This window comes from Volvox carteri, assembly GCF_000143455.1.
Source record: "Volvox carteri f. nagariensis unplaced genomic scaffold VOLCAscaffold_12, whole genome shotgun sequence".
NCBI classification, from domain to species: domain Eukaryota; kingdom Viridiplantae; phylum Chlorophyta; class Chlorophyceae; order Chlamydomonadales; family Volvocaceae; genus Volvox; species Volvox carteri.
Window position 1 is genome coordinate 1,956,929 of NW_003307555.1, and position 15,512 is coordinate 1,972,440.

General features: G+C 53.5%; 3 protein-coding genes across 3 annotated transcripts in view; 2 read left to right on the forward strand and 1 right to left on the reverse strand.

The window, feature by feature from the left end:
* Positions 1 to 2,370, forward strand: part of VOLCADRAFT_89442 (uncharacterized protein) — a gene marked incomplete at both ends in the record, with an annotated part of 4,335 nt that extends 1,965 nt beyond the window's left edge. The window contains 3 exons of the mRNA XM_002948956.1: positions 783 to 985; positions 1,414 to 1,421; positions 2,280 to 2,370. Of these exons, the coding sequence (XP_002949002.1) occupies positions 783 to 985; positions 1,414 to 1,421; positions 2,280 to 2,370 (302 nt within the window). The remainder of the gene's footprint in view (positions 1 to 782; positions 986 to 1,413; positions 1,422 to 2,279) is intronic.
* Positions 2,371 to 4,872: 2,502 nt separating this feature from the next.
* Positions 4,873 to 5,616, reverse strand: VOLCADRAFT_89443 (uncharacterized protein; the record flags this gene model as incomplete). Its single annotated transcript, XM_002949045.1, has 1 exon — positions 4,873 to 5,616. One exon carries the CDS (start codon positions 5,614 to 5,616, stop codon positions 4,873 to 4,875), a length of 744 nt encoding a protein of 247 aa, XP_002949091.1.
* A 4,239-nt stretch (positions 5,617 to 9,855) lies between these two features.
* The window catches only part of VOLCADRAFT_89444 (uncharacterized protein), a gene marked incomplete at both ends in the record, with an annotated part of 10,615 nt that continues 4,958 nt past the window's right edge, over positions 9,856 to 15,512 (forward strand). Inside the window, 10 exons of the mRNA XM_002948957.1 lie at positions 9,856 to 9,962; positions 10,598 to 10,718; positions 11,808 to 11,894; positions 12,297 to 12,321; positions 12,591 to 12,678; positions 13,209 to 13,314; positions 13,419 to 13,532; positions 14,621 to 14,648; positions 14,820 to 14,904; positions 15,080 to 15,188. Coding sequence (XP_002949003.1) covers positions 9,856 to 9,962; positions 10,598 to 10,718; positions 11,808 to 11,894; positions 12,297 to 12,321; positions 12,591 to 12,678; positions 13,209 to 13,314; positions 13,419 to 13,532; positions 14,621 to 14,648; positions 14,820 to 14,904; positions 15,080 to 15,188 — 870 coding nt within the window. The remainder of the gene's footprint in view (positions 9,963 to 10,597; positions 10,719 to 11,807; positions 11,895 to 12,296; positions 12,322 to 12,590; positions 12,679 to 13,208; positions 13,315 to 13,418; positions 13,533 to 14,620; positions 14,649 to 14,819; positions 14,905 to 15,079; positions 15,189 to 15,512) is intronic.

Here is a 15,512-nt window from a genome sequence, read left to right on the forward strand (position 1 = left end):
CATCAAACAGTCAGAGCCCGTACCCTAAAGACGAAGATATAGGTGAGACATCAGATGCATGGGGATGAACGAGGGAACGAAAGGCTTGAGGGTAAAATGTATATGAGAGCTTCGCTGATCCCGCTGGGGTGAACGTGCGCCAGGGCCAGGGCCAGGGCCGTCAAGTGATTTGCTTGCGTCGAGGGAGTACTGTGGGCGCTGTAGGGCCTGAGCGAGGACTGTCGTACATATTACGTAGATATATCGTGGCGGACGACAAGGTCAACCATGACAATCCTCTGAACAAGTATTGTAAAAGGATTTGCAGAGTGAACTGAGAATGGCTGGGAGGAAGACTCTGTGCCTATAAGCGCATGTAGTGGGTTGTGGCACATTACGTGACGTGGACTGCTCAACCACTGCCCGAGGGTAGGCGAAGGTAGGCACAGGCTGGTTGTATACGTGGCCGTAAGGGCCCGAGACGGATCCCTTCAAAGGGGAGGGAATGAAGTACCTGTAGATACTACGACATAAACATCAAATACAAATACGCGCTAAGGCGCTCCACCAGCTTCTATAGCTTTTTCAGCCTTCTCAGCGGCCACCAGCAGTTACCACACGACCCACGTATAACCCATCCGAACTAACCATGCATGGAGCCAAACCATCCCAACCCGCCACGCCGCCGCATCCATAGCATCCATTTGCCACGAAAGGATAACGCGGAATCGTTTCCCCCTATCAGCCACTTCACTTTATTGACGCTGGTAGCCCCCCCGTGATGTCGTGCTGCATACGCGCAGTGACCTGGCCACAGGAGAAGTACTTGAACGAAGGGGAGTACATAACGTCACCGTCGGGCTCCTTCACGCTCGGGTTTTCTAGTGGCTGCAACCTTGGACTTTTCCGAGGCCTCCCCCGACCCAACCCCCCGTTCTTGTGGTCCATAAGTTCTCTAATACCCTGGCCACCTAGCATTCCTGGACCGTGCAAAATGTCGCTGCAGGTAATAAGGGGCGGGATGGATGCATTATGATGCCACCCTGCATGCCGCCACATACGCATCGTATATAGGGTTTGGCACTACTGGTAAGGCGCGACCATTGCCCCCGGGAGATCCCGGGATCGATACCCATTAGGGTCAAAGTCCTTCCGATGGTGGAAGGCAGTGCGCCCCTAGTTGATGGACGGTGGTGACCTGGGATAAAGTTAACCCGCGAGCCGACCAGGAACGGAGTTGGGCCGCTGTCGACCCGGCAGATTCCGTTGGATGCTGGTGGTGGGTGCGGAACCTGAGCAATCCACTGAGAAGTTGACTAGGGTGACTGGATGAGGGTGCCCCGAAATACCGGGAAGGCAGGGTTTCGCAGGGTAGCTGCCACGGGCGAAGATACACCCCCCTGTTTCACACATCACACATGTATATACACGCAGGCACGCACGTAAGTCGTAGCGCGTTGTTACGTTTCCACCGATCTGTGCATGTAATGGTATGCATTCATGCATCGATCCCCGCTGCATGCGACGCTAGATTCGTTCCTGAGATTCATGCTTTTGCCTAGATGACCTAGATAAGTGGGCGGATAAAAAATAAAGTGTATCGTACTGCTGCTGTCGTACGGCTGCTGCCCTGTACGTTTGATGCAAAAAGGTACGGAGCAGCACCTTTTGACCAATGAACTACCTAGTGCTACTGCTGCTGGTTGCCTGCTGCCTGTTTCGTTCTGTATTTCCCAGGATGATGTGTAGTAAGCTACATTGCTTTTCCTTCGCTTTGTTTGCGATGGCTGGTCTCTTGCCGAGCAATTTCACGCGCCGGCATACCGTTTACCTTGTTAGAATCAAATAAAGAATCCGTCGTACGTGCTGCTGCTGCTGCTGAGTCCTGCAGGCTTCGGACGGCAACTTGGTGGTGTTGGGCCGAGGCAACCTCGTCATCTGGAGGTCCGAAACAAGAATACCCATTCCCAGGCCCCCCGGGCCCTATATCCTCAGACTGACGGAATTGGGTTGGATTCAGCTGATGGCTGCAGATAAAACCATATACTGGACTGCAGGTAAGCGTGCGGCAGCGGCTAACATCTGTGCATGCTATGATGGGTCGGTGCCAGTCTCTTTATATACATGAATGAACACATGCATGCCGCTCTGGTAGGTGACGTAGAGCTACCCAACTACGTCGATCTTCATAATTTGGTATCGCCTTTGCCGGTGGCTCCTGCATGCATGGCCGCCCGCTCGCTCGCTCGCTCGCTCCTGACTTCATCATTCATTCGTTCGTCCTGCCCTTACGCACGCAGGACTAGCATCACCACCGGAACAACCGGCGGCGTCAACATTGCTGCCACCACCTTCACCTTCACCTTCACCTTCACCGGGTATGCGTCCTAAAATTATAAGCTTGAAAGAAATTAACTCGACCTGGACACGCTTATTGTTGAAATCTATTATAGTGTTGGACGGATGTTTGTAGAGATCTCTTCCTAGACAAATCTATTACGTTAGAAATGACTTTTCCGGAATAGCGAGAACATCACAGCGCGAACAGTGCTAGGGCGGGGCTGTGCACACACACATGTACACACACATGTACACACACATGTACACATGTACACACACCCCTGCTAGCGGGTGCACATCCCACCACCAGGGGCAAGGGTTAGGGTCAAATGAAAAAGGGCAAGTTGGCAAAGGGCGACATCCTGGCTGGGTGATCGGCATCCAGCTCCGCGGTGTTCGCCAACCGCCCCGCCGCGCCAACCAGCCGACCACGCCCTTCGTACACCTCATCTGGGTCCAAGAGGTGGTCCCCAGTGCGCCAGACGCCGCCGACGCTCCCGCCGCCGCCGACTCCAGGGCTAGCTGGCACCGCAGCAGCTGCGCTCCCGCGGACGATAATGCCGATGCGTGATCATTCGGCACCGCCGCATTGCAGCACCACAGCAGACGCCCATGCACATCCATGGGTGTGTGATTTGACAAGTAACAAGGTAGCAATAAGGGTTTCTATCAGTGATGGAGCGGCAGCGGAGGATAGCTTGCAAAGTGTGCGACGGGGCGCAATGACGGCGAAGGCGCCAACGGTGGAGTGAAGCAGGTGACGGGTCCGGTGTGCGCGGATGCTACCCTTAGGGCAACGTGAGGCCTACGGCCCCTCCACTACACCCGTTGGGGCTACCAAGTTGTGTCATGCAGTCCGGAAGCTAGGAAGGATAAGCCGGACGCGGGAAGAGGCGAGATGGGTTGCCCGGAGGAAGCAAGACGACGAGAGCCCGGAGCAGGGTGATGGAGCGGATGGGCCGAAGAACCAGCCGGGCGCCAGCTCATCAGTGCCTAAGGCGTTCTTTGCGGCTTGCGGCGCATTGTGAGAACTACAGCACCCTCATCTTTCCTTAGTAGTAGGAGCGAGCGTCAATGCATTGTTTGGTTCATCTCCATACGTCCGTCATAGCAGCCGCCACCGGCTTCCTACCGCTCACGTCCGTAGAGGCCGGTAGCGCTCTAATCTAATCCAGGAATACCTGCCCGGACATCCACCCACCCACCCACCCATCCATCCTGGGCCCGGTGGGCAGCTGCAGCACGGGGTGCTGGGCCCTATAAGCAAAAGAACATCGAGGCAGGGTGCAGTAGCTGTCGTACAGTAGCATATGTGCAGTGTACACACAGTCGATAGATACGCGCCAGGAGAGCGCTCTGCCACGTGGTGAGTGGGTGGGTGGGTGGGTGGGTGCCTGGGAGGCCTTTCCAGCGGCGCCAGCCAGCTACTGTCCACAACTGGTATCGAGACCAATGGTGTACGCGGTGTGCGCCTGAGGAATGCCAAGAGCCCCGGGGGCTGTATCTGTCAATTTACGGACGGAAGAGATGAGGATAGGTTTCGTATAGGTGGCGCAGGAAGAGTACACGCTGCTGCAGCTGGCCCCATTAAGGCGCTTGGGTACGTTGGAAGCAACTTGCGGATTGCTCTGCGCTGACGGGTGTTGAACCGCCCCAGTGCGGGGCACAGGCAGTTCGCCAGCCAGCACCTATAGCAGTGAGCAGCCGACAGCCCTAAAACAACAGCACGATGGGGTGGTTGTCGCCCGGGAGCTAGCTTTGGTGTATACGTATACTAGCTGGCCGCTGAAAAAGCCTCTCAAACCGCTGGCGGAATGCCTTGGCGCAAACTTATAGAAGATATGTGTATGTGCCGTATGTCTACAGCTACTACGTACATTGGGCTTGTGGTTTTTTTTATTAAAAAGCAGTTTAATGACCCGTTCCCGGAAGCCTACTAGTGCTAGCACTGGTGGCACCTGCGTTACTATCGAACATGTGAACAGGCTGGCCATGCATGGTGTTGCCGATGGCTGACCAGGATTGATCTGTAGATGTCGGCCAGGCTGCCACCCCGTCCGAGGGCCTCGCTAAGTCGGCTCTCCTAGAGCAGCGGTCGGCGGTCGTGGTCGTTTCGGACCCCCGCAGCAGCTCATTTTGCTTCCACTGGGAGTTTAAAGTTGGTGCCGGCGGTATGTCGGTATGTAGGTATGTATGTGGGCATCCTTCTGCAAGCCAAAGGTCATGTCGTGTCGATTGTAGTGTACTGTGACGCAGCGGAAATAGGGTTCATAAAAAGCGTGCAAGTAAGCCTTATCTCAGCCCAACGTGGTCCATAACAGCGGTAACTGCGGCTCACACCGACGATGTGCAGCAGAGGTTGCCTTGACGTATACGTATGCCAGGGTTTATGTGCCAGCGTGTATGTATGATGCTGTGTTAACGTTTTGCCCATTTCCTTACGACAATTTTCGTCCTTTATTTTTTCGTTATATTGCCCCTATCCTTAATACATACAAACTGAATGTGTTGATTGACTGTTCTGTACATACCCGCTCCATTTGTTTGCTGCTCCTAACTTTTCGAACTCACCACTCCTCTCACTGCCAGGGCAAACACCACCACGCCCACCATCACCATCACCACCGCCACAGCCGCCACTCCCACCACAACCATCACCTCCGCCACAGCCGCCACTCCCACCATCACCATTTCCACCGCCACAGCCGCCACTACCACCACAACCATCACCACCGCCACCGCCGCCACGCCCACCATCACCATCACCACCGCCACAGCCGCCACTACCACCACAACCATCACCACCGCCACCGCCGCCACGCCCACCATCACCATCACCACCGCCACAGCCGCCACGCCCACCACAACCATCACCACCGCCACAGCCGCCACGCCCACCATCACCATCACCACCGCCACAGCCACCACTCCCACCACAACCACCACCACCGCCACCGCCCCCACGCCCACCATCACCATCACCACCGCCACAGCCACCACTCCCACCACAACCATCACCACCGCCACCGCCACCACTCCCACCACAACCATCACCGCCGCCACAGCCGCCACGCCCACCACAACCATCACCACCGCCACAGCCGCCACGCCCACCATCACCATCACCACCGCCACAGCCACCACTACCACCACAACCACCACCACCGCCACCGCCCCCACGCCCACCATCACCACCACCACCGCCACCGCCACCACGCCCACCACAACCATCACCACCGCCACCGCCACCACGCCCACCACTACCACCACCACCGCCACCGCCCCCACGCCCACCATACCACCACCACCGCCACCGCCCCCACGCCCACCACTACCACCACCACCGCCACCGCCACCACGCCCACCATTACCACCACCACCGCCACAGCCACCACGCCCACCACTACCACCACCACCACCACCGCCACCACGCCCACCACCACTACCACCACAGCCACCGCCGCCAGGTAGGAAAACCTTTTAGAAATCCAGGGCATATAGTAGTAGCTGCCGTATAGTAGGGCACACACATCTATTAACACGCGACGACTAGTCAGCAGGCAAGACGCAATAAAAATGGGAAACGAATAATGGGACTCCTTACTTCAAGTACATAAAGAAATCAAAGGGTTTTCTCGAAAGCATTTCTGCTACTTCGGATAGCCACGCCGGTTGCTGCCTCCTGTAGCTGATGAAGGTATGCACAGGCTGGCGTAGTAGCCGTGCGCGGGGCCCGGAGTGAGAGGGAGACCTTATGAAGGAAGTAGTGCAATAGATGCCGTACACAATACGGCATTTAGGCAGACTATGCGAACGTGCTAAAGCTCTCTTGACAGCATCTGGATCGAGAAGCAGAAAGCAGTTTTGGTGGCTGCCAGTACACAGGCCGTACGGACCGGATCCGGCAGCGATAGGCCAGGCATCCACCATACGATTCACATCGTCCACTTGGTACGCGGATCATGTTGTATGGACGTGTTCGAATGCAGCTTCACCACCACCACGTCCGCCCCCACCACCACCACCACCACCACCACCACCACTCCCAGGTAGGTGAACTCGCGCACATTACCAAATACGCACACTCATGCAACTGCGATCTTCAGCGGCAGCAGTCTGCAAGGCGCTTTCAGCATTCGCACGTCCGGTGAATTCTACACGCACCCACATTCCATTCCACAGCAATCATCACCGCCCCAGCCAGCCAACCACAAAGCCAGCCACAAAGCCAGCCACAAAGCCACCACGTATCTGTAGGGCCCCAGCGGACGGAGCGCTTGGTAAATATGTAGCACCGTTGCTTCTAAACTTATATATGGCGGATATAGGTGCCCCATGAATACTTGTCACTATACTAAGTCAGGCACTATTGGTAGAGCACGCACCAATGCCGTCGGAGGTTCCGGGATCGAAACCTACCAGGGTCGAAATTCCTTCCGATGGTGGAAGGTAAAAGTGCCCCTAGTCTATGGACGGTGGTGACCTGGGATAAAGTTAACCTGCGAGCTGACCAGGAATGGAGTTGAGCCGCCGTCGATCCGGCAGATTCCGTTGGATGCCGGTGGTGGGTGCGGAACCTAAGCGATCCACTGAGAAGTTGGCTAGGGTGACTGGATGAGGGTGCCCCGAAATGCCGTTGAAGGCCGGGGAAGGGGAAGGGGGAAGGGTCTGGCGGGTAGCGGCCACAGGTTGAAGATATGACCCACCTGTCACACATCATACTTGTATGCGTATACAGTTCTCACCAAGCAAGGTATGAGGTCACCATGAAGCGACGTCCAGTAGGGCCCCATGGCGCCTGAAGGCCCTACTGCTGCTGCGCTGTGCTTGAAGAATGGCGTCAAATAGGCACATGTACATGTACATGATTATGTTCACCGACTAGTTTTCTTCGACTATACATTGCGCGCCGGCCCTCTCCCCATCCAAACATGTAACCCCATCCAGGATCCTGGCCCCAGGACGTGAACTTGAATCAGGGACAGTGCATCAGGTCGCCGTCGGGGACCTTCCAGCTGTGCATGCAATCGGATGGCGACCTTGTCATCATTCGCCAGCCAGGATCCATCCCCGTGTGGAACCAGACGGATCTCAATGGGAGAGTCACCAGCCCCGGCCCCTTCAAGATGCTCCTGCGGGTAACTGGCGGAATGTAATGTAATGCAGCCGGCGGCTCACAGCGGGGCACGTGCACACAGCCTCCACAGGCATCCACAGCCTCCACAGGCCTCCACAGCCTCCATAGGCATCCACGCTTGCTTTGAATATACGCTTCCCTGTGCTCCATCATCCGGCAGCACTTGATGTCGCTGCTGACTCTAGATTTGCTGATCTATAAACGTTATCTGCAACACGTCGCTTATTAGCATTCACCATCGCCCACATCGCCACCACATGCCATCTCTTCTCGATTAAGGATTCCCCTCTCCTCTATTGACCCCTACCAAGTCATAGGATGCATGTGCAACCAACAGCACCTAACAGCATCCCACAAGCCTGTTATAATACCTATGGCGTCAAAAACAACAAAGGCTTAACAGCTTTGCCAAGGCTTGTTGGAAGCCCCAGTTAGCGAGGGTACTCAACAGCAGTCTGTCCCGCCCGTAGTGCTTGAAACAGATGTCCTGTAGCCGTACAGCTGTACATGTAGCGAGATTGATCATTGCAGCTGCTCTGTTGGAAGCCCCACGTGGGTGCACTCAGTGCACCGAGCGAGCTTGAGGTAGCAATCCCCCATTGTTGCTGTGCTGCGTGCGTATGCTAGCTAGCTGCCTCGCTTGCACCCACCCTCCCCTTCTCCTCTGCATGGTTAGTTGCAACACAGCACCGGATGATTAGTCCATCTGATCGCTGTCGACAACGATATTCCGTGATATGCAGAGCTCCGATGCTAACTTGGTGGTGTTGGATGGAGCAAACAGAGCGGTGTGGAGTTCCGGTGTGGCAACAAGCAGCATTGGCAGGCTTCCCGGGCCCTACATCGCCAGGCTTACGGAGATAGGGTGGCTTGAGCTGGTAGCCGCTGACGGATCTATCTATTGGACATCGTACTATTATGCTTCAGGTACTGTATGTGTGCTACAGCTGTCGGTCGTCAGTCGGTTGCAGTAGTCGTCCTGTTACCTCTACCTCTTACTACCCACTAATCATGATAACTATACGAGTATGCACACGCACCTTTTTTTTCTGACGGAACAAATAATAAGTGAGCTCCATGCGCTCTAATAATGGAAGAATAATGAAAGCAGGCCTCTACCACAAACTGAGAACCGGCCGGCTTGATAATACGTACGTGTACATAATCTGTGGCCATCGGATTTCACGGCCGCTCACGCCGGGATTGCAGAACCGGCCGGCGCACTCATTTGAGAGATTTAAATTTAATTGAAGAGATTACAGCAGGTTATGAATTGAACTATCTTGGCACTTCATTACTGGTAGGGGCGATGTCCCAAACCATGTACATACGGTTGTGTGCTGTCGAGTGCCTGTATGTATGTCCTTGCTGAACCGTTTCATATGTAGAATAATAATGGGTCTTACTTTTTTCCTCCTGCCTACCTGCTGCTCCATCCATCGTATCTGCTAATTAGCAGATAACAGCGTTTATATACGCTGCTATAATAAATAATGTATGAGCTGCTGCGTTAGCATTCGCTACCGCAGAAATACCATTGCTGCTACCGTGCCTGCACCCGCCTTTATTATTTTATTTATTATTATTTATCCACCATGCAGGCCGCATGTTTATGCTACTCGAGCTACTCGAGCTACTCGAGCTCCATATGCCGATCACCCATGCATACATGCCGACGCCCGATTCCATTCGTTGCCCTGCCGTTCATGCCTTGCTGCTGCCGGTATGCTGCTGCAGGCCTGCGACCATCAAGTGTGCCGCAGAGTAAGAAGGAACGACATACGTACATACACACACAGATGTGTCGGCCCGCAAATCTATGGCGTGCGTGATTGTGATACTCCCGCGCTTGCAATTCATTGTTATTTACGGCTAGCTAGGTTAATCGCTTGTCAGCCCCCGTACGTACGTAGACACCTATTTCCTAACCAAGTCCTTGTCTTGTCTGCCGAAAGTATGCATACATGACATACAGACGTATGTATTTGCATGCCAGGGCTGCCTGATGCGGCTTACGCTTGCTGTTTGCAATGAATCGATTGAATGTGTGTGCGTTCGTGTATAACATAATCCAATTGTTATGTCCTGAAAAGGCACCATACAATTGTCATTAGTGCGACACTTCCGGAGGCTCCTTCGATCCATAATCTATGCGTGCTTTCACCTTCAATATGTATTATGTTGATGGCCATGCATACGAGTGCGTGCGTGCGTGCGTGTAGGCTGCGTTCCTTGTCTGTTCACCTTAGCTGCTTCGCTCACTACCGAACGATATATTTAATATAAGAAGAATATAAGAAGTCGTCCCACAGCTCATGTATGCGATAGATGCAATAGCTGTAAAGCTGATTGGTGCGAACCACCCGTGCATCTAATATCCCGTGCGATGATGAACGTGCATGCATGCAGCTGCAGCCCGGCTGTACCAAGTGCGACTTGCCGGGGGCCGCGCGCGAAATGAGGGTCGAGTGGAGGTGTTCAGCGGATCCATGTGGGGCACCATCTGGTGAGTATGGGCTTTGCGGGTTTGAGGACTCCGTGACTCTTCAGGGCATCGGCGTGTGTGTGTGGTGGTTACAGTGGGCTCCAGACTCACAAAGGGTAGAGCCAGCGGACCAACCGACGTGTGGGTGCTGCTTGCCGGAATATGTGTGAAGTTATTAGGGGGGCCATGTTGCATGTACGTAGTAGGTGTTCATTCCGCCGCCGGCGCCGCCGGGAGTGATAGATATGGGGGTCCCGCAGCAGGGGGGTCCTGCAGCAGCTATCTATCCACCACACCATACGTACCTCATTATTTAATTGGTACGTGCAGGCCTAGGGTTGTCGATGCGAAATAAATTACTCAAATTGGATAAAAATGGTTTAGGGGACATAGACCAGAGGGGGCCAGTAGTGTTCCTTGGGGGGCGATTACTAGTAGTAATAATATCCGTGCATCAACCTCATCACCGCAGCTAGCTAGCATGTGCAGTGCAGCTCATGCGTCCGAATCTAATCTGATCCATGGCCGTCTAAGGATCCATCACCTGTGCATGTACGTCAGTAAATCGCTTTCATGCTATAACTAACTAACGAGTTCTTAAAAATTAACCTGAAATTCTTGGAACGGCCTCCTCACTCCTAACGCGCATTTAACAGTGACAATAGTGAGCAGCAGACGTTTGGTTCGGCGGAGGCGAACGTCGTGTGCCGGGAGCTGGGCTTCACTGGCGGCTTCGCGAGGCCGCTGTGGGCTAGCGGCATTGAACCAATCCTAACGGTATGCATGCAGCATGTGCGATGCGCGAAACCCTATACGTGACGGCCGAGCGAGCTATCGCAATAGCTCGTGGCGATCGCCACCCACAGCTACCTGCAGCTAACATTGATGTGTCCTCTTTACATGATGTCTCGTCTCGTTTTCTGAACTATAGCCTTAGTCGGCTCATGGCTCGGCTGTTGTTGCTGGCTCCAAACAAACCAGCTGCAGGAAAAAGCTTAGGGCAAACGGCGGGACAGGCTAACTAACGAACTGACAAGCCGACAGGCTACCGTTAAAAACCTAGCAGGCTAACTTAGAAGCTGTGTAGAGCTCTATAGTCGCTTCTCTCCTGCCGCGCCTCAGTGACATGTATTATGTACGCGCACCCGCCCAGCAACAGCCACTGTTGCATGCTGCCAATAATGCGTACTTGCGGGGTTTTCAACCGTGATTAGCCGACGCCGCGTAACACCGCGTCCGTATGTGATGGACATTTTCTGCAAGTTTTACGTCAATCATCCGATCGACACCAGTGATGCCGTCATCAGCGTCACCGTTGTCGATCGGATGGGGCTCAACATCATGGGCGGGAAAAGCGATGCATCACACTACTACTACTCGGGGGGAAACGAAAGACTTCCGTAAGTGAATTCAGGTCCGTCAGTCCACCGTAATTGATGGATTGTAGTATTCCAGGCATATAGCACAGGAACTAAGTTGACGCGCCGTTGATCCGCTAGATTTGGTTGGATGCTGGTGGTGAGTTGCCAAACTCAAAGAGTACACTCTGAAGTCGGATGGGGTGAATGGCTTAGGGTGCCCCTCTAGCAGGGGAGAGCAGGGAATTGCCTCGGGAAGGAGGCCACTGGTGAAGCTTAACCACCCTGTAACAACATCAACACGGACTTTGCATCCGCCGATCAGTCTTTTCTGTAGCAGTTGTAGTCGTGCTATGTTAATGTCAATGTAATGTTACAGAGTGGGAGGCTTCTGGGCCACTTGATCACGTGGTCATTTCTACGATGTAACCATCCACCATTACTGTACACTGTACAGACCATCCACTTTTAGTTAGGCTACCTGCTGCTGCTGCATGTGTATGTGTAGGATGTCACCTGTCTGGGTAACGGATCCCGGACGTTATCCGAGTGTCGTCTCAGCACGTGGGGAATGCAGAACTGTGATCGTCGCAAGGTATGTATGTAATAATAAGTGGGATGATCGCGGCACGCATGTACTCCACCATTGAGCTGTGTAACCAGACCAGCAGACATGCGCGTGCGGCGGTGAGGATGCATGCGTGCATGCATGCGTACGTATGGATTGCATTCTACTTTACCAGGGCGCGATCCGTCTATAGACGATCAAACATTTTGCCATCGGACGCTTGTGTAAATCTGCATGTATGTAACCTGCCTCTTCATCGCATGCGCGCATGTGTACCTGCATGTATGTATCTCGCGTATGTATACCTACACGGTGATTCCCCAGCTAGCTTCAGCTAATAACAAACGAACCCATTTGCCATCTGGATGTTCGTTTTGCGTGTGCGTGTGCGTGTGCGTGTGCATGTGCATGTGCGTGTCTTCCCTTCAGGATGTTGGAGTCGTCTGTAGCCGCGGTAAGCTAACAACGAAGCAGCCGTCCACACGCTCGCTCACAACGAGCTGCAGATGATGCGTGTATGGGTAGTGCGTTCGCAGTATACGGTGGCAGAGGAGGTGCCAAGGCCATGACGCCATGGATGCTCTCCACTCAGTACCGTCTGTCCCCTCTTAAGTACACGCACCCATAATAAGGGGCTAGCTATATTAGATCACGCACGTACGCAACATCGCTCTAATAAGGGGAGGCTGTCCATGTCCTGCTGTGCTGGTCGAGTGCATGCAGATGCTTACCCGGTGCGACTTGTCGGTGGCAACGCGGTGAACGAGGGCCGCGTGGAGATCTTCAATGGGGCGGTTTGGGGCACTGTCTGGTAAGCACCTACCCGCCGTTGGTATCGCGCTGGAACGAATTGCGTAAACGGCGGACAACAAGCAGCAAGTAAATAGGCTTAATAACTGCCGCACGCACGTTTGCAATCACGCGCGTGCGTCAGTTCAGTTTGCTTGACCAGGGGAAATACGCAGTACTTCCATTGCTTCCATTACGCATTACTTGCATTGCTTGCAGATTCGTTTGGTATAGAGGCGCTTCCGCTGCCTTGCATTACAGAAGCTAGATATTCGTTCGTACATACATGCATACATGCATACATGCATCATGCATCATGCATACATGCATCATGCATGCAAGATTTGGAACTAACCGCTAACTGTCCATCCACCCACCCCGGTAGGTAGGTAGGTCCATCCCTGTAGGTACCGATCGACCGGCACTGGTACTAGTACTCCTGGCAGGGGGGGCACTCCATCCCCGTCAGATCAGATCCTGCCCTGTCTCGTTGTTCGCTCGTCGGCGCACATAACACATATGTACACACGCACATACAACATGCACGTGCAGTGACGACATGTTTTCCGACGTGGAAGCCAATGTGGTCTGTCGGCAGTTGGGCTACACAGGCGGCTCCGCTCGGACGTGGGGCGGCGGCACAGTACCCATACTAATGGTGCGTCACAGCGTACACAATCGAACTCAGATCAGTACATCACCCGGTACAAGTGTATATACCGCTTATTGCAACCGCTTATTGCTTCCCGCCCCCCCCCTCAGGATGATGTCTCCTGCAAGGCGAGAAGCAGCAATGGGACGACGGTACCTCCGCCACAAAGCCTGGGCGAATGCGAGTTCGCCGGATGGGAACGCCACAATTGCATTCATACGGAGGTGAGCACTCTCTCACTCAGGACACGCATCAGGATGAACAGACCAGGTGTGATCATGTACGGGCCGTACATGACCATACACAGTGGTTTACATAAACACATTCAACCGAGTACGCTCTCGGCAAATACACAGGAAACCTCCTTGGATTCCTTTCGTTTCACCCAGAACACATACATACAGTAATATAAAATTGAACCTTTCAAAAGAATAAGACATGTTCGTTAACACTCCCACGCTCATACTACCCATCATACGTTACTTAGTTGCCCGTCCATACCTGGTAGGCTAGCAGCCTACCTGATGTATGTATGTATGTACTTCTAATGTGTGTGAGGGTACGCACGTAGGCACCGAACGTGTGCCTGAACAGCATATGGGGGGCAGCATGTTGAGTCTGCACCAAACGGGATTCTTCATTGCGGATGTGTATGCGGATGTGCGAGGATGGACTGCTGATCTTGACGTTTGTTGATGTTGTTACAGGGTGGTTAAGCTTCACCAGTGGCCTCCTTCCCGAGGCAATTCCCTGCTCTCCCCTGCTAGAGGGGCACCCTAAGCCATTCACCCCATCCGACTTCAGAGTGTATTCGTTGGGTTCGGCAACTCACCACCAGCATCCAACCAAATCTAGCGGATCAACGGCGCGTCAACTTAGTTCCTGGTCAGCTCGCGAGTTGATTTTATCACGTCCTACACCGTCCACAAGATGGGGGGCCACCTCCCATTTCATCACCTCTCAAACACCCCGAGAGGTCGGCAGGCGGATTTGTTGCTTGCTTGCTTCATGCATAGTAGCTTACATGTGAACGCATGTATGCAGCACGTGCTGCATATGTATTTAGAAGTTGACCAAGCAACTGCAATGCGAAAATTTCTATAAATAATTATAATACTAGAAATGTGTATTGCACTGTGTGTACTTCGGCAAGCACAACGGATGAATGAATTCCCGTCGACGTCGGACGGAATCGCAATAACTCGTCACTGGGAATTAATAACTCTGTACGAACATTTTTTAAATGTTTTTACGCGCAATGTTTGAAACTCATTTGTACCCCGTTAACCGGGACCCTCTGCCCTCGCCGCAGGATGTGGGGGTCGTTTGCAATACCGCCGGTGAGTCCATCTAGCTCTTAGATCAGATCTGATTTAGCAAGCATGTATGGCATTCGTTGACGTTGCCCCAGACATTACTTCTATCTATCGACCTGTCTCCTGCAGACAAGCATGCATGTCCAGTAACGGTTGTTGCTTGCCTCGAATCCCTATGCATGTGTGCGTGTGTAGACGTTACCCTGCGGTTGGTAGGTGGCAGCACGCCAGACCAGGGCCGCGTGGAGATATACAACGGGACTACCTGGGGCACTGTTTGGTAAGGAAGGCGAGGAAGATATAAACAAGCACGTACAGGTGTTTAAGATACACGTATCCATATAAAAGATTGTAATGCATATGTACACGGAGGCTTGGATTACGTGGTTGCGTGGTGCATATGCGCCATACATGCATGCATGCATGCCGTGACCTCCATACATATGTGATCGCAGTGATGACTATTTTGGAGCAGCGGAGGCGGACGTCGTGTGCCGCGAGCTGGGCTACGCGGGCGGCTCTGCTGTTGCTGGATGGGGTGGCGGCTCCCTACCAATTTTGATGGTACGTAGGTCTGAGCCTAGAAATGGATAGAGAGACCAACAGTAGTCGCAAGCCGTCGGCTAACTAATATACTAAATACTAGTTCGACCTGTAATAGACATAGACAGGAAATATAAACAGATTTCAGCTGACACGGCTAACCTGCAGCGACCTGGACGAGCCTACAACCGACAGTTCGGCAACAGAGCCGCGAGTTTAGCACAAAGCTTACCGGATATATACAGCATCCGGCGCTGCTGCTGCTCACCACGCACTTCCTACCTAGCTACGTACACCTACCTATGTTGACAGGAGCAAGCCATGCCAGCTACTATATAGTAGTAG